Genomic DNA, 18,242 nt, shown 5'->3' on the forward strand with positions numbered 1-18,242 from the left:
ATTAGCACTGCCCGCTGCCAATGACATGATTGTGACATCTAAGGAGGCTTCAAAGTAAAAGACTGCAGTGGAGATTCACTGGCACGTGTCATGACGTCCGGACCTCGGACCGAACACCATATTCTGCAGTGCAGGAGAAATTAATACTATAAAATACTGTATATAAATGACAGTAATATACAGTAGTTGTATTTTCTGCTTCTGCCACCAGAGGGCATTGCATCACATCAACACGTCGCCACCTGGTGGCAACATGATATCATGCTGCAGACGTCATTATGAGGAGCCATCTTGGTTGGGTTCCACCTATCATATACATCAGGAATGCCCAACCTGCGGCCCTCCAGCTGTTGCAAGACTACAACTTCCATCATCCCTACAGCTATCAGGACATGCTGGGAGTTTAAGTTTCGCAACAGCTGAAGGGGCCGCAGGTTGGACATCCCTGATATATAGGTATACAGGTCCCTGCACCTATCTTGAGAACAGGGGTCCCTCAACCCCCATGTCTGTAGAGGTTGGCGCACACGCGTGGCACTCTCCATTCACTTCTATGGGAGTTCCGAAAATAACTGAGTAAGCATGCTTGGCTATTTTTTGAAACTTCCATTGACTTGATGCATGTGCGGCCACCGCTCCATTCACGAGGTGAGGCTGGGAGACCCCCCCATTCTTGAGAAGCAGGTGTGGCAACCTCTTCATACATAATTATCCCTGAGTGGTATCGCCTGACAGTCCAAGAGAAGATCCAGAGAGGTAGAGTTGTCGGAGGACTCGGATGCTCAGCCGAACCAAGCATGCATGTGCACGGGAAGTTCGAGAGCAATAGCTGTCTGATGAACGAAAGTTTGTCCGACAGCTCCTGAAGAGGCGTGGAAGACGGTATGAACATTCCAACCTCAAGGAGCAGTTTCCTCAACGCAGTCGTCGTGTTCGGCCACGAGCAGGTTCTTCGTCTCTTGACCTTTCTAATTTTTGTAGACGTTACGTTGCTCTTCATGGCACACGTCGGCAGAGTCCTGAAGAGGTGGACCCAGCCGCTAGTCATCTGTGCTGCAGGACTGTCACCTCTCACAGCAAGTCCCCAAAACCACAGGCGGCCGAGAGGCTGAGAATAATGAGCGCGAGTGATGGGAGGAGAGTCCTGCAGCCCCCCAGATCCAGAACCAGATCCAGATCCAGAACCAGATCCAGATCCATCTCCACCGGGTAGTGGTCACTGACTTTCAGGGCCTACGATAATAGAGAAAAAGAGGGTCACGGAGGGAAACGTCCTGCGCGTGTCGTCAGTATATCTATGTGTGTGGTGGCCAGGAGGACATCCTCCTCCTCCTCCTCACCCCCTCTTACCTCCGCTTCAGTGAGGCGCAGCTCCTTGGTGAAGTTGTATATTCCGGACGACCTGACCAGATCTGTTAGTTCCTGTCCGTAAACCACGATCCTACAGGAGAGAGATGCAAAAAGAAGGACCTTTAAAAATGGTGCCTTCAAGGGGTTGTCCATTGATCTGCAAGTGAACATGTGCTCAATTCCACTGCAGCGCCACCACAGAAGAAATGAGGCATTACATGCTGCCCACTGATATCACTGGGGCTGATAGGACTATAGGGACGTGTTGGGGTATTGCGGTATCTGAAGATGTCTTTTCTAAACCTGACAACCCCTTTAAGAATCCCATACGCTGCTGGATTATATATAAAGTCGTATTGGAAGGTCTAGATGGGACCCCCCTCACCTGTCGTACGGGCAGCTAGTGCTCTCTTTCACCGTCGTGTCGGTGCCGTCGCTGATCAGCCAGTGGAAATCCGGGTCTTTGTGCAGGCGGAGGGTCTTGGTCTTCTTCTTGGACAGGTAACTGCAGCCGGCGTTAAAGTCGCCCATGAGAACGACGTTCTGCGGAGGATAAATGGTGGAAATGAGGTGTGATCATTAACCGCAGTGACAATGGAGGAACCGAGGACTATGGTCCCGTGACGTCACTCATCCAGGTGAGGCTCAGGCAATAACAATGTCTGTTACTGCAGGTAAGTGGCCGCAACGAGCTCTGCTGCCCCTTCTGCATCGTAAAGATGGCTGTGCACATTAGACTACTTTCAGTCTCCAGAGCTGGACTTTGCAATTAGCGATATCTCCTAAGAAGTTGCCCCAATGACCAAGGAGTTAAAGAGGTGCACCCCATAATCCATACACATTGGTTAGAAGAAGCAAAGGACAGCTGACCATGTATGGCTGGACTATAATGGAGAGCGAGCTATCTCCTGCTTTTTCGTACTTGTAATGGAAAATGGGAGTCGTGGTACCAAAATTCTCCAGGTGTGGGTCCCAGCTAAATGACAGGGAGAACCACAAGAAGTGCAGCTTCCACCCTGCAAGCCTCAGGCAGCGGGGCCCCTGGCCAAGGACCCCACTTCAGAGAGAGGTTGACGAATGACTGGGCAGACCCGACCCCCCATCTTACTTTACATCTCCAGCGGCTCCGGACATCCAGGAAGACGTCGTACAGAGCTTCCAGTTCCGTCGGGGCTTTGTCAGGCTCCGTGTGCTGTGGGATCACGACCAGATCCTGCAGAGCTGGGGAGAGAAGAGCAGACATCGAGCCGTCCATTACCGCCGCTCACTGACTGTCTCCGTAATGAGACGCCTTCTCGTCCGCTGACCTGCCGACTCCAGACCGAAGCGGACGACGTACGGCTCCCGAGCGAACACGTCCGGCGCCGACGGATCGTTGTCTTCATACTTGTACTGATCTTTCGCTGTGATCCTGGAGGACCTGCAAGGGGGTTGAGGAGGTCAGTAGGAAGCTGCGCACCATTCAGGTCCTCGCACGCATTAGGATACGGCTGGCCGATCCCGCAGAAGCTCCCATACAGACTTATGTGTCTCCATGGTAACAGACAACAAATTTGGTGTAATTCGGCAATTTTCCCTTCCAATTGTTCGCTGTCATGTGCTACAGTAGATATGGGAGATTAGCCGGACATGGGGAGCCTGACTGCGGGATCAGACTACACAGAGACTGTTTGTAGTCTGTTACCATGGAGACACATAAGGGAAATCGGTAGGAATTTTTCAATCATGTCCTATTGCAAAATTGCATCATTTTAGGTGCACTGAGAGAAGTGAAAACGTCGCCCTCCGCAGGACGCAGCCTCCTTCTATATACGCCTTTGATGGGAAAAAAATGCAAAGCAAAGTGTTCCGGCAGCCCTCACCTATAGATGAAGACATACTGTTCTTTGTAGGACTTCCGGCCGATGGGAGGGCTGCTGATGGCCAAGAACGGGTCCTCGGGTCTGTGAGGTGTAAGAAAGGGTTAATCCTAGACTGACATTTCCTGAATCCGAAAAACATGGCTGCCTTCATCCAGACACAGCGCCACGTCTGTCCACGGTCGGCGTCTGGGACTGCAGCGAAGCTCAATGCCGCTGAGCTGCAATACCACACATAGCCTGCGGAGGGGTGTGTGGCGCCACTTCTTGCAGAAAGCAGCCATGTTTTTTTTGTTTGCTTTTTTCTAATCCCATTAACCCCTTCACTCCTCCTCACCTGTTGAGGGCGCCCATGAGTTTGGACACGACGAGCCCCTTGGGGTCGTGCACTTCTTGAAGCAGGAAGATGTCGCATCGCCGCACGATCTGCGCACACCGACGGATAACAGGGAGTCACTAAGAGCCCAATAACTCGGTAGCAGACCCGTGTCAGTCCTTGCATTCTATCCCCCCCCCCCCCCCCCCCCCCCCCTTACCTTGACCACAACATTCAGGATGTCCTCATTGGCCACTTTTTTCTCCCCGAAGTGCTGGGCGTTGAAGGCGCAAATCCTGAAGGGCCACACGCAGGGCCACGCGGCGGCGAGGACGAGGAGGTGCAACCAGATGAACATGATCGTGAACCTATAAGACAAGAAAATGGTCGGCAATCCTGTAAACCCACAGCTGAAAACTGCTGCTGTTCCGTCCCTGTGTGCCAGGCTATCTAGGTCAGTGCCCGGCAGGTTATACAGTAACGCCGGTCACGCTGCTTCCTTCATAGACTTTAACCTGCCTGGCAAGAGGTCTACACAACAGTGCCAACTAATCCAGAGCCCCGCTGACCTGACGACACCACGACTACTAACCCTGGTACTACACCCCCCATCATCTACCTACAGGTTTCTCCCGGAGCCTCACCCAGCAAGTCTTCCCTGACGTCCTCCGATCACACAACTATCACTCGCCGGACGCCCCTGCCCTCGCACTGCTCGCTATCAGCACCTTCCACAGTCGGCGTGGTGCACGCTTATCTCCGACCCCCACCCCCCTTGTGTGGTCTCCCACACCCTGCGGCAGCGTCCACCCGGAGACACACAGCCCGCAGGAGCTCGCCGGAGTCACATACATGTCCTCGGAGAATGGAGGTCACCTGTTGGCTTACCTCAAGCATTTTGTCTCTGGGGGTATGGGGGGCATGTGCCTCACGCTGGCCGGACAACCCCTGGACACCGTCAAGGTGAGTGCTGGCCAGAATGCTGTTTAGGCGACATGGGCATGTATCCTGGCACTGGGTGAAAACCAGCATGACCGTGTTTTCTATAGGAAGTAGTTAAAGGGGTATTCCATTCATGGGTGAGATCGAATGTGATGTGACGGCTGGCTCATCTGTTTCCGTAACCATCGGATTGTGGCGACGAATGCCCCTTTAAGTTATGGCAGCCGTCTTTACGAAGTACTCTGTAGCAACTCTGGCTTCGTTGAAACGCACAGACCCTGCTTTTTCCTCCCTCTAGGTCACTATACATCTACAAAAATATGGCTGCTTTCTTCAAGCGACAGCGCCACCCTTGTCTGCAGGTTGTATGCGGTATTGCAGCTGCTGAGCCGTAATACCAGACACAAGCCATGGACAGGGTTGGTGCTGTTTTTGGACCCAGGAGAAACCTCTTTATTGAATGACTGATCTATGGTAGCCTGTAGATCTCAGCCACGAGTGTCACTCGTCACCGCTGCCCACCTACCCCAAAGATTAGTACTTACCACTCTACTGCTCTTGCTGATGTCGGGCTTTATACGTTATCTCCACACTCCGATCTGCACTACTGACACAGTCCATTATCAGTGGTGACCACCCGAGGATGTGTATAAAGCCCGACATCAGCAAGAGCAGTAGAGTGGTAAGTACTAATCTTTGGGGTAGGTGGGCAGCGGTGACGAGTGACACTCGTGGCTGAGATCTACAGGCTACCATAGATCAGTCATTCAATAAAGAGGTTTCTCCTGGGTCCAAAAACAGCACCAACCCTGTCCATGGCTTGTGTCTGGTATTACGGCTCAGCCACTGCAATACCTCATACAACCTGCAGACAAGGGTGGCGCTGTCGCTTGAAGAAAGCAGCCATATTTTTGTAGATGTATAGTGACCTAGAGGGAGGAAAAAGCAGGGTCTGTGCGTTTCAACGAAGCCAGAGTTGCTACAGAGTACTTCGTAAAGACGGCTGCCATAACTTAAAGGGGTATTCCGACCACGAACGATAATGCTATATCAATGGCGTAATGATCGGGAAGAAGAAATCTCCAAAGCTTCAGAAAACCCTAGAAAAGTATTACAACTTTCTGAAATACAGTTTTTAATTTTTTTTATTGCTGCTTGCTGTCAGTGAGTAGAAACATTCCTGCTTGCATCCAGAGGCTCAAAACAGATCGAGAACGAATACTTCCCACAACTGAGGGTTTGGTACAATTATATCCAGTCTAGACAATCCTGTGTGAGCTGATTGTCATGTACCTTAGGCCTCTTGCACCGGCCGTGTGCATTCCGCATCACTTGAATGGGTCCGCAAATCCGGAGATTCGGTGCGGTCTGGAACAGAAGCACAGAATGGAACCCCACGGAAGCACTACGGAGTGCTTCCGTTCTGCAAAAAAATAGAACGTGTTCTATCTTTTTGCGGAAACGGATGGATCACGGACCCATTCAAGTTGAATGGGTCTGGATCCGTCCCGGCCGCCGCATGGATGTTGCCCCCCCCAATGCACGGAACGGAACCAATACGTTTGTGTGCAAAAGGCCTTAAGGAGGACCTCTAACTGAAGTTGCATCCTCCATGTACTAACAATTCTGGAGCATCTATTCTTATGACTTCATGATGTGCTGTTCCTCTATTATTCCTGCTAGAAGTTATGAATGAATTGCCAGCAGTTTGCAATGAAGGTCCAGCTGGGTGTTACAAATTTGGGGTGTGTCCCTGCACAGTCTGACACTACTCAATGAGTGCCCCCCCCCCCCCCAAACTGGTAACACCCATCTGGAGCTTCACTGCAAACTGCTAGCAATTGATTTCTAGCAGGAATAACAGAGGACTGGCACAACACAGACATAAGATCAGACGCTCCAGAATTGTTATTACATGGGGAAGGCAAGTCGTTACTAAAACTCCCATCGGGAGAGGTCCTTGTTAAGGCAGACAGTGATCTGTGCCGCTGATGTATTTAGCTCACATGGAAAATCCCATGTAGATGTGCTGGGCAATTTTCGGAAGCAATTCGCGTAACTTAAAAATATTAAAGGGGTTGTCTCACTTTAGCAAATGGCATTTATCACGTAGAGAAAGTTAAAGGGGTTCTCCGGGCTTTTAACATCGATGACCTATCCTCAGGATAGGTCCTCAATATCAGAACGGTGGGGGTCCGACACTCGGCTACCCCGCCCATCAGCTGTATAAAGGGAAGGTGCACGTGCCGTCTCCTGGCTCACTTCCCGCTATCTCTACGGTAAGCACGTGCACACTGCGCGCCTTCCCTTCAAACAGCTGACCGGTGTCGTACCCCTGCTGATCTATCCCGAGGATAGGTCATCAATATCTCAAAGCCCCGAGAACCTTTTTAATACAAGGCACTTCCTAACGTATTATGATTCTCCCTATTGCTTCCCTTGCTGGCTGGATTCATTTTTCCATCACATTTTACACTGCTCGTTTCCTGGGGTTTACGACCACCGCTGCAGCGCAGATATGAGGTGGTCAGGACGGAAGCTGCTGCGCATGTGTGCTTGTGCATGTTCCCACAGTCCTGGCCACCAGAGAGGCTGTTGAGCTTTCCTATAGTCTTCTGCAAGCACGACCACTGCTGATGGATTGCAGGGTGGTCGTAAACCCTGGAAAATGAGCCGTGTATAATGTGATGAAAAAATGAATCCAGCCAGCAAAGGAAGCAATATGCGCAATCACAATACATTAGTAAGTGCCTTGTAATATCTCTTTGCCTAAAGTGAGACTACCCTTTTAAGCAATTGCTATATTTGCAATATTATGAAGTCTGCAGAGATACCAGTGTAATGCTCTAATACCTGCGTCTCCAGGTGAATCTACAAATCCAGGCTCGGCCTGCAGGAGGACAGACGCTCCAGTATACCAGCACTGTGGACTGCTTCTGCAAGATCGTCTCCCAGCAGGTGACTATGACCGAGGCCGACAACCCGCAAGACCACCTAGGAGCAGGGGGCAGAGCATGAGTGTCGGCTCTACTGATTGCAACCTCTTTCTACTTTATGTGTTTTTATGCTGTTTTCCTTCCCATGATAATAGGAAACTTTCCTGCCGACACCGGGCGCTGTGCTCGGCAGGGACTGGGCTGCACCTTGAGCACAGGGTGGTGCCCAATAGCGTAGTCTGTCAGCATGATCAACCCTATTAAACCAGGCCTATAGTCTGGTAGGGTTGATCTGGCTGATATAACCAGTGCCCTGATTATGTATTTCTGTTGTCCAATTCCTGAGAAAAGCAAATTTTTCTTGATATGTAAATGAGCTTACTAGAGCACCCAGGAGCCGACCACAACCCTCGGAGCACCCAGGAGCCGGCCACAACCCTCGGAGCACCCAGGAGCCGGCCACAACCCTCGGAGCACCCAGGAGCCGGCCACAACCCTCGGAGCACCCAGGAGCCGGCCACAACCCTCGGAGCACCCAGGAGCCGGCCACAACCCTCGGAGCACCCAGGAGCCGGCCACAACCCTCGGAGCACCCAGGAGCCGGCCACAACCCTCAGAGCACCCAGGAGCCGGCCACAACCCTCGGAGCACCCAGGAGCCGGCCACAACCCTCGGAGCACCTGTCAGTAACTCCCCTACAGCTTTAGGGCTCATGCACTCGATTGCTCGATTCCAGCCGTGTGCATTCTGCCGAACGGCTGACCCTTAATAGAACAGTCCTATCCTTGCCCGTAACGTATTTTTTGGCGGAACGGCCATGCATACGGAGTCATTTCCGGTTTTTTGCGGCCCCATTGAAGTGGATGGTTCCGCATTAAAAAAATTAAACGGACACTGACAAAAATACGTTTGTGTGCATGAGCCCTTAGTCCCGCACCCCTTCCCCTGGATCTTGTCCAGCCCTGTCTTCCTGCGCCTGCGCCTCCTGGTCTCAGCGCCTGAACAGTGCATCTGCTGCCGCTCTGCAAGCAGCACAGATTCCAACTGAGAAAGCACCGAGCACCATCCTCTTGTGCATGCTCCGTGTCGTTCCAAGGGAAGAGGGGACGAACTAAGGCTGTGCTCTGAGCCCTGTGGCCGGCCCCTCGGTGCTCCAGTAAGCTCATTTACCTATCAGTAAAAGCAATGGGACCACAGAAATAGATAATCAGGGTTTGTTTTTTGTCAGCATGATCCACCCCACCAGTTTATATGCCTGGTTTAATAGGGTTGATCATGCTGACAGATGCTCTGGGATAACTGCAGACGGAGGAGAAGCACTGAATCCGAGCTGTGGTCCCTTCATTCTCAGGATCAGTGGGATTCCCAGAGGTCGCTCCCCCATCCATCATAAAGAGATAGCGTATCCTAACGATATGTAATCACTTTATAAGGTGGGAATACCCCTTTAAGGGTCCCCCAAAAATAAGCTGCACACATCCACCTCCAGGCATTACACATCACCCATCAGATCAGACTCTGGAGCTATCCTCGTTTTGGCTGGCTGCACCACTGAATATGGCTCCCCTCCCAGAAGGGTCAGAGGGGGTTAATGATCCTGTCTTTAGATGCACACGCTTAAAGAGGAGCAGGTGGCACCGAGTGACACAGCAGAGCAGCTGTTCTGCCCCCGTCCTGCATGTGCTCGGAGTAGTCGCCGATCGTGTCCCAGGACACTTGGGAAGAGTCACGTGACTGCAAACTGGTCAAGCGCCGTCAGCCTGGATGAGACCGTTACCTGCGGTATAGCTGGCTGCTGAGTCTTTCGGCCACCCATCCGCTGCCTGGTACCCAAACCTGATTTTAGGGCATCAGTTTAAAGGGTTTTTCTGAGATTCTTGACCTTTCCTCAGGACGGGTCATCAACATCAAATCGGTGGGGGTCCAACTCCCAGTGAGTGCTAGACCAGTGACGTTACGTCCATCAGTCACGTAGAAGTGAATGTGCCTGAGCTGTAATACCAAGCACGGCCACTATCCAATGGACGGCGCTGTGCTTGGTGAGCTGTGAGGAGACGGCTGCGTTCACCTCATCTGATCAGTGGGGGACCCCGCCAAACTGATACTGATGACCTACCGCGAGGATAGGTCGTCAATATCAGAATCTCGGAGAACTCCTCGCTAGATAAATGATTCTGCATGGGATTTCAGTAAGGGGATGGAGATAAGCGGCTGCCGGACGCCTCTGAAACGGAACATTTATTCGGCATGGTCTTGGCATTGACCTCAAGGCTACGATTGTAGAGAAGAGACTTTAATTGGTCTGCAACCTGTTGTGAAACTACAACTCCCACCATGCTCTATTCACTTGTAAGGGAGATCAGAGAACAGCTCAGTGTGCATGCTGGGAGTTGTAGCTCTGACCCTTGGACATCATAACAATAGCAGTCCTTACAGCGGACCTGAGCCTGGAAACATGGCGGTGGCAGAGGTGACATCTCTTACTGCCACCTGTGCACTTATAGGGCCCCCGGGGTGACCTAGGGAGCGGTGCAGAATCGGAACAAGCAGGCTCTAGAGAAGGTGCGCAGGGAGAGGCACCAGCAATGTACCGTACCTCAGTGTCCCGGGCTCCGGGCTGCACCGCGCTCCCCTCCCTCAGCTGTGGATGACTCACTGAGAAGCGAAATAGGAACAGGCACCCCTCGTCCTGTGTGACACGGGGCGGGATCTGCAGAGGAAGAGGAAGGAGGTCGGCTCTGCATATGGAAGCTATCAAGCTGCAATCCAGAACACACGGGCCTCGTGTGCACAGACCGGGGGGGCGACCACCTAAAAGACCTGAGTAGATTGTCGGGAGGGGAGCGATCCTTCCCGACACAGTGAAGTAGAGAGCTGTAATTACACGCAGCGATCTCCTCCACAGTATGGGGAGCAGCGATCGCCAACGCCATCCCTCGTCCCCTTTACACGGAATCATCGTTTGCCCGCAACAGAGCCTGTTTAGACGGCGCGATCCGACGGTATCCGCACAGAAGAGCGTATTACCGAATAAACGAGCATTTCGCTCATTCATCGGGGTAATCGGCGGCACCTTTACATCGGCAGATTATCGCTAACGAGAGTTCGGACGAATGCGCGGTCGCAATTATCTGGCCTTTTCCATAGTTTTCATTTCTATCTGGACGCCATTACAGTTATCACCCAGCTTTCCCGGACTCCTGCCTGTTACATCTCTGGGGCACATTTATCAAGTTCGCCCTTTTTTTTTTTTTTAAATAAAAAACAAAACAAAAAACATGCGTATTGGCTACGTCTGTCTTTAATTTGCATCTCATTTATTATCAGATCCTGAGAGTCCCCCCCCCCCCCCCCCCCCCGGTTCCCTCAAACAGAACATACTCACCTGGTCCCCAACGCCTGCGTCCCTCCGGATCCCTCCACGGCCGCCGCTGTATCAAGCGGATCACAAAATCCATGGGTGCAACCAATAGCAGGCCATGATGACCTGCCCCCTTGCATCACCTGTGACGCTAGGGGAGCAAGTCACCATCGCGGCCTGCTATTGGCTGCACCCCCCATCGCCGGAGGTTGTGATCTGCACGACGGGGAGATGCAACGGTGGCCATGCAGGCATCCAGAGGGACGCAGGTGTCGGGGACCAGGTAAGTATGTTCTGTATGAGGGACCCGGGCATTTCGGGAGATGGTTACAGGATCGAATAACCCCTTTATTAAATCAGGTTTTTCTTTTTTGGTTTAAGTCTGACCTCTAGTGGTTGTTTTCTTGTAAGACTGGTTTATATTCGCTAAGACTGGTCTAATTCGTGAGCTGAAATCAGGCAAAATATGGCACAACTCAGCACTCCAAAAAGAGACAGAAAAGTACGCCAGCCCTGGGGGGTGGTGTAGAAATGAGACTGTTTTTACAACTAAATCTGGCGCAAAATAAGGCGCACCTACATAAATAGGTCAGAAAATAAGTGCAAAAGTTTGAAAACTTCTGAATTAGTCTTTAAACTCAAAATAGGCACAACAAGCGCAAATGCCTCCAAAACAGGTGCAAAATCAGTTGGTAAATGAGACTTTAAAAATAAGAAAACAGGCGCTTTTTACTCATGAAAATAGACGCAAACCACGTAAAAATCTGATTTCATCCGAAAATTATTACTAGAGGATTGGCTGGCAGAAATGCGAGGCCAGCTCTACGGCTAGGTTCACATGAAGTGTTTTCTAAACTGAAAAAAAAAAAAACGGATGCGGACGCTACATCAGGTTTTTTCTGTGAGTTTTATTTCCTGATGAGTTTTTAATATGGTTTTGGGCGAGGATTTTCATTCCTGGCTACTTTTAATGGAAATATGGACGGGGATTGCGAGTGGAATCAGCGTCAAGAATGGGGAGGACGCTTTTTTCCCACATTAGGAAAAGAAGCGCTGTATGGTTTAACATGCAGATTACCTACTGAAACCAATGGGGAAGTTCTGCATGTGCTTCTGGTGAGGAATCTGCACGAAAACCCTTACCCGAAATACTCCTTGTGTACCTAGCCGAAGATTCCTGCAGCCCCCCGCTGTCGGGAAGTAACGTGCTACCTATTCCTGCAGCAGAATGGTGCAGCCAAAAATACGTGTGGACATTTTCCATAGGATTGGAACAGAATTGCGTTATCCCCATTCGCATCCATAGGATGCAGATTGTGACCGCAGTTCGTGCAAATTTGGCCACGCCAAAATCTGCGTCAACTAGGATGTGTGTGAACAGACCCCGAGGGGCAGTGGTGTACCCTTGAAGAAGGCAGACCACACAACTGCTACGGGGCCCAGCACTAAACTGCGTCTCTTCCTGCAGCCACCACAAGGGGGAGCTCGGTGCAAAGAGATTATAACAGCTTCAATGGCAACTGTACACATTCCTATGCGCTGAGCTCCCCCTAGTGGTGGCTGCGCTGAGGATCTTCCTGTAAATCTGTGCCAATTCTGCTGCAAAAATCCATGTTCCTTGCAGAATGCATTGCACAGGGTTAAATCCACCGTGAAAATCTGCAGCCTCTCTGCACAAGAATGAACGAGCAGGCCCCGATTTCCGTGCTTGATTTTGTATTTTTTATTTTTGTTACATGTGGGTGGCATTTTCCCCTTATTAACTGTACCCCCTTTTCCCAGGACCTGCCCCTTACGGTAGGTCCATAATGAGAGTTGTAGGCCCCATGCTGACCCCATGAATTGTATTTCTCTCGCAGGGTCTCTGGGGTCTTTATAAAGGTATGGGGGCCCCGCTGGCTGGCGTCACCCCTATGATGGCAATGACGTTTTTCGGCTTCAGTTTGGGGAAGAAACTACAACAGAATGGAGCACAGGATATACTGAGGTGAGATGACATATAGCGAGGTGTACAAGCTGAAAATGAAAGTCCCTGCGTCCTCCTCTTCTATTAAGTTCCACCATTTTTTAGTAAAATCAGTTTCTGGGAAAGCTGGGTGACTACCGATAAGGCTGTCAGTACAGCTCCTACAGGGGTTGTCACCCATCTTTCCTCGGATACTGAGTTTCTGCAGTAATATAAGAGTGATTTAAGGGTCAGTAATGTATCATCGGTGGGTGCCTTGTCATTCAGAAGCCTGGGAAAGCTGGGTGATAGCAGATATGGCTACAAAGGCAGCACCTAAAGGGGTTATCACCCAACTTCCCTAATCCTCCCGAGCCAGCATACCTGAATATGCACTGATCTGAGAGCAGCTCATGTATAACTAAGAAGTCTTGTCTTTCAGAAACTTGGGAAAGCTGGGTGCCAACCAATATAACTGCCACCCAACTTTGCTAGACTCCTGAGCTCAGAACAGCCAGCATACCTGAATATACAGTAATGTATCATACCAAGGCAGGCTTGTCCTTCAGAAGACTGGGAAAGCTGGGTGACAACCAATCTGGTTATACTGGACATAACTGAAGTACTGTTTTTCCAGGCCGCACCAGGTGTTCTCAGCAGGAATGCTGGCCGGACTGTGCGCCGCCATAATTGCTGTGCCTGCCGAAAGGATCAAGTGCTTGCTGCAGGTAACAGATCTACGAGTCCCGGTCATCATCACTGGCGTGCAAGCGGTGGCTGAGAGTTGTAGTTTCACAACAAGCGGGGAGCCACGGCTTGCAGACCCACGTGGCCTCAGCCAGACACATCACCTATTTTTTCTCTCGTTTGAAGGCTCAGGCTAACAGCTCGCTGAAGAGATTTTCGGGGCCTGTAGATTGTGCCAGGCAGCTTTTTCGGGAGCAGGGCACCCGGAGCTTGTACAGGGGTACTGTTCTTACCCTTCTGAGAGGTAACTACCTACCACTGCTTCATGTCTAAAAAAAAAACGTACCAGCAGGGACCACCTTGAGATAGAAGAGGAGAGTGCCTCTGCTGTGGAGGACCTCCGGTGCCCCCTGATTTCAGTGGGCACCAAGTAAGTCTCTAAAGCAAGCTATGCCATCAATTTATGATTGGTGGGGGGGCCTAGCCTCTGGGACCCCCACCAATCCTGGTGAGCAGCACTGTACCCTCTTCATTTCCTTACCCCGATGCCCTGGCTATCTGCTGTGCAGGGAAATGCATTACTATTCAAGTGGATGGGACTGTTTGCAGATCGCCCCACAGCCGGGTGGCAAGGAGTGGGACGCCTCGTTGGAGGTCCTATAGGTTGGACCCCCAACAATCAAGTGATGGTATATACTATTGATAGGTGGAATGACCCCTTAAACAAGGGCACAACATGGAAAGGGGGTTCTCCAAACCAGATGACCCCTTTAAGACAATTTGTGCCCTAACTGGTTGTGTGCAATGAATAGCAGACATTATGCTATACCTGTCTCCACTTGCCATTGCACAGCTAGGCAGCAGTGGCGTGGGTGGCTGTATGATGCAAGATGGTGGTGGTGGGGGGTGCGATGCCAGGTGCTCCAAATAGCCTAGAGGAAGTAATGTCATCACTGCATTGCCTACAGAGCTAGCGGGCATCGCAGCTGAAGGGCCAGCTAAATGGCGTGCCTAGGGTACATCAGGACCAAAGCTGTCACTAGAAATAGTTACGCCCTTGGTTGCCATTATTAGCAGGACTTAGAGCAGCCATAGAGTGCCTGCTTTTCTTGGAGGACCTGGCATATCCATCTAGTGCATTGATTTTAGTGGTCACCGTGTAATGCTTCATTTTTCCTGCGGTGGCGCTGCAGGGAAAATGAACACTTGCTACCCAATTCCCCAGCCGATCGTCCTGCGATCGGTTTATCTTTGGAGAGCTCGTCAGGACCGCACAAAGTGGACAATCCCTTTAAGGAAATGTCATGTCCCACCACATGTCTGCTAGAATTGGGAATATCCCTCTAATGTTTTACTCCCCCCCCCCCCCCATCAGATATCCCTGCTACCGGCATGTATTTTATGAGCTATGAATGGATGAAGGATAAAATGAGGCCGCACGGAGGAAGGTAAGCTGCGTATTGGTCCAGGGTGGTAGACCTATGGGGCATTCGTATGTGGCACCTATGGAGTAGTAGTCTTACCCGTTACCGTACTCTTCCTCCACAGCGTCGGGGACCTCAGTGCCGCACGGATTCTGCTCGCTGGAGGTGTGGCGGGCATGTGCAACTGGGCGGTAGCCATTCCTATGGATGTGCTCAAGTCACGGTTCCAGACAGGTGACTAGACTGGCCGATAGGTGCAGCGTGACTGTCCTCCATCACTCTCTGACCTTACCTTCTTATTCCAGCTCCCCATAGCCGGTACAGGGGTCTTCTGGACGTCTTCAGGGAAGTCATGCGAGATGAGGGTCCCCGAGGTCTGTATAAGGGGTTCACAGCAGCCATGTTACGAGCCTTCCCGGCCAATGCGGTGAGTGCAGAACCTGAAAGGTACAAAGGATTTCTTCACTGTCTGATGTAATGTGCTGCCTTTATAATGGTGCAGGAAAAGTGATCCCTGTGGTTGTGGGATTTTACTAATGAAACAAGAGGCTCAGGATGAACATTGCTTAAATATAAAGGCGCATGGTAAAATAGGAAGAAGAAAAAAACTCTTCTGACCATTCTTTTATTTCAGGCGTGCTTTCTTGGATTTGAGGCATCTATGAAGTTCCTACACTGGCTGATCCCAAACGTGTGACACCCTAGAACTGTGTAGCACCCCATGAAATTGCAATACACCCAAAGAAACTGGAGCTCTATGAATGTGCAGCACCCCAAGAAATCTAACACCAGAGGTCTATGAATGCACAGCACCCCAAGAAACCCAACACCGGTGCTCTATGAATGCACAGCACCCCAAGAAACCCAACACCAGAGCTCTATGAATGTGCAGCACCCCAAGAAACCCAACACCAGAGCTCTATGAATGTGCAGCACCCCAAGAAACCCAACACCAGAGCTCTATGAATGTGCAGCACCCCAAGAAACCCAACACCAGAGCTCTACATATGTGCAGCACCCCAAAAAACAACAACACCAGAGCTCTATGAATATGCAGCACCCCAAGAAACCCAACACCAGAGCTCTACATATGTGCAGCACCCCAAGAAACCCAACACTGGAGCTCTATAAATGTGCAGCACCCCAAGAAACCCAACATCGGAGCTCTACATATGTGCAGCACCCCAAGAAACCCAACACCAGAGCTCTATGAATATGCAGCACCCCAAGAAACCCAACACCAGAGCTCTATGAATGTGCAGCACCCCAAGAAACCCAACACCAGAGCTCTACATATGTGCAGCACCCCAAGAAACCCAACACTGGAGCTCTATAAATGTGCAGCACCCCAAGAAACCCAACATCGGAGCTCTACATATGTGCAGCACCCCAAGAAACCCAACACCAGAGCTCTATGAATATGCAGCACCCCAAGAAACCCAACACCAGAGCTCTATGAATGTACAGCACCCCAAGAAACCTAACACCAGAGCTGTATGAAGATGCAGCACCCCAAGAAACCTAACACCAGAGCTCTCTGAATGCACAGCACCCAAAGAAACCCACCACTGGAGCTCTATGAATGTGCAGCACCCCAAGAAACCCAACACTGGAGCTCTATAAATGTGCAGAACCCCAAAAAACAACAACATCGGAGCTCTACATATGTACAGCACCCCAAGAAACCCACCACTGGAGCTCTATGAATGTGCAGCACCCCAAGAAACCTAACATCAGAGGTCTATGAATGTGCAGCACCCCAAGAAACCCAACACCAGAGCTCTATGAATATGCAGCACCCCAAGAAACCCAACACCGGAGCTCTATGAATGTGCAGCACCCCAAGAAACCCAACACTGGAGCTCTATGAATGTGCAGCACCCCAAGAACCCCAACACCAGAGCTCTATGAATATGCAGCACCCCAAGAGCGGAGCTCTATGAATGTGCAGCACCCCAAGAAACCCAACACCAGAGCTCTATGAATATGCAGCACCCCAAGAACCCCAACTGCAGAGCTCTACAAATGTGCAGCACCCCAAGAAACCCAACTGCAGAGCTCTACAAATGTGCAGCACCCCAAGAAACCCAACTGCAGAGCTCTACAAATGTGCAGCACCCCAAGAAACCCAACTGCAGAGCTCTACAAATGTGCAGCATCCAGAGAAACCCAAGATCAGAGCTCTGTGAATGTGCAGTTGACTAAACGACATGATAAATGACTTTTTTTTATAATAAAGTGATTTTTAGTAACCCCCATGGTCCCATCACTCACACACGGCCCACTGCAGGGACCTCATCTCCATAATCACCTATGTCCTCTACTGTAATATATCGGTGGGACCTTGTATCTTCCAGCAAATAGCTCTGGACATTCGTTTTCAGGGAGGCAGGTGACCGACTAATGTCTATGGGGCCTGATGACTCTCCCTGACATGATGGGGAGAGAGGGATCTGGCCTTGTCAGGTGCACTGCTGAGGCCAGTGATTGGCTGCAGCGGTGGGGTGCTGTAGGGCACCTACTCACATTCTGCAGCTGATACTGGCACAGATGATAAGATGTCATGGCCGGTGTCTCCTCTGCGGTTATCTGGGGTTCATGGTCATCAGATCGGGGGGGGGGGGGGGCAGGGGGGCTCGGGGGGCGTCTGTGGTCAATAATGAATGGTATCACGACTATAGGGAGGGCAGATGTATGTACAGCAGATATGCACATATCACAATGTATAAGACTATGCAAAGGGACTGTCCCATCAGGACCACCACCATCCACATGATATCAGGACCCCCAACGTCCTATGCCCCATCAGGACCGCCACTGTCCGTATTACCCATCAGGATCACCACCATCTGTATGACCCATCAGAACCACCACCCTCCGTATAACCCATCAGGACCACCACCATCTGTACGACCCATCAGGACCACCACCATCCGTATGACCCATCAGGACCACCACCATCCGTATGACTCATCAGGACCACCACCCTCTGTATGACCCATCAGGACCACCACCCTCCGTATGACCCATCAGGACCACCACCATCTGTATGACCCATCAGGACCACCACCCTCTGTATGACCCATCAGGACCACCACCCTCCGTATGACCCATCAGGACCACCACCATCTGTATGACCCATCAGGACCACCACCCTCTGTATGACCCATCAGGACCACCACCCTCCGTATGACCCATCAGGACCACCACCATCTGTATGACCCATCAGGACCACCACCCTCTGTACGACCCATCAGGACCACCACCCTCCGTATGACCCATCAGGACCACCACCATCTGTATGACCCATCAGGACCACCACCCTCTGTACGACCCATCAGGACCACCACCCTCCGTATGACCCATCAGGACCACCACCCTCTGTACGACCCATCAGGACCACCACCCTCCGTATAACCCAT

At 51.1% G+C, this 18,242-nt stretch overlaps 2 protein-coding genes and 1 long non-coding RNA gene across 8 annotated transcripts; 1 reads left to right on the plus strand and 2 right to left on the minus strand.

Annotated features, from left to right (window-relative positions):
• Window position 1: 1 nt before the first annotated feature.
• Window positions 2-10,191, minus strand: LOC120977207 (deoxyribonuclease-1-like 1). Of its 6 annotated transcripts, XM_040405023.1 has the most exons (10): window positions 4,414-4,507; window positions 3,746-3,893; window positions 3,547-3,635; window positions 3,213-3,293; window positions 2,658-2,770; window positions 2,459-2,571; window positions 1,736-1,893; window positions 1,351-1,441; window positions 1,186-1,233; window positions 2-1,155 (listed from the first exon to the last, which is right to left on the minus strand). In XM_040405023.1, the coding sequence occupies exons 1-10, from the start codon at window positions 4,446-4,448 to the stop codon at window positions 1,072-1,074; spliced, it is 960 nt and encodes a 319-aa protein (XP_040260957.1). In that variant the 5' UTR covers window positions 4,449-4,507; the 3' UTR covers window positions 2-1,071. The 6 variants fall into 6 exon arrangements, with proteins under 6 accessions (XP_040260957.1, XP_040260958.1, XP_040260961.1 ...); XM_040405024.1 differs by lacking the exon at window positions 4,414-4,507 and adding an exon at window positions 10,000-10,191 and having other exon boundaries at window positions 2-1,233; XM_040405027.1 differs by lacking the exon at window positions 4,414-4,507 and adding an exon at window positions 5,013-5,104 and having other exon boundaries at window positions 2-1,233.
• LOC120977209 (mitochondrial carnitine/acylcarnitine carrier protein-like) lies at window positions 4,333-15,818 on the plus strand. The gene is made up of 9 exons (XM_040405034.1): window positions 4,333-4,488; window positions 7,333-7,425; window positions 12,624-12,751; window positions 13,347-13,437; window positions 13,583-13,700; window positions 14,772-14,844; window positions 14,945-15,054; window positions 15,126-15,247; window positions 15,455-15,818. The coding sequence occupies exons 1-9, from the start codon at window positions 4,378-4,380 to the stop codon at window positions 15,515-15,517; spliced, it is 909 nt and encodes a 302-aa protein (XP_040260968.1). The 5' UTR covers window positions 4,333-4,377; the 3' UTR covers window positions 15,518-15,818.
• Window positions 15,565-16,748, minus strand: LOC120977211. The gene is made up of 3 exons (XR_005773841.1): window positions 16,507-16,748; window positions 15,891-16,341; window positions 15,565-15,602 (listed from the first exon to the last, which is right to left on the minus strand). It is a non-coding gene; the product is annotated as an uncharacterized LOC120977211 (long non-coding RNA).
• Window positions 16,749-18,242: the final 1,494 nt, after the last annotated feature.

This window comes from Bufo bufo, chromosome 8, assembly GCF_905171765.1.
Source record: "Bufo bufo chromosome 8, aBufBuf1.1, whole genome shotgun sequence".
Taxonomy (NCBI): domain Eukaryota; kingdom Metazoa; phylum Chordata; class Amphibia; order Anura; family Bufonidae; genus Bufo; species Bufo bufo.

Excerpts from the sequence above, each read along its gene's own strand:
- LOC120977209 (XM_040405034.1), top strand. The coding sequence starts at position 4,378 with ATGTCCTCGGAGAATGGAGGTCACCTGTTGGCTTACCTCAAGCATTTT. Across the intron at positions 7,426-12,623 it reads GCAAGATCGTCTCCCAGCAG|GGTCTCTGGGGTCTTTATAA; the intron begins GTGACTATGACC and ends TTTCTCTCGCAG. Across the intron at positions 15,055-15,125 it reads CAAGTCACGGTTCCAGACAG|CTCCCCATAGCCGGTACAGG; the intron begins GTGACTAGACTG and ends TTCTTATTCCAG.
- LOC120977207 (XM_040405022.1), bottom strand. The coding sequence starts at position 4,448 with ATGCCCCCCATACCCCCAGAGACAAAATGCTTGAG. Across the intron at positions 3,636-3,745 it reads TCCTGAATGTTGTGGTCAAG|ATCGTGCGGCGATGCGACAT; the intron begins GTAAGGGGGGGG and ends CGGTGTGCGCAG. Across the intron at positions 1,442-1,735 it reads ACTAGCTGCCCGTACGACAG|GATCGTGGTTTACGGACAGG; the intron begins GTGAGGGGGGTC and ends TCTCTCCTGTAG.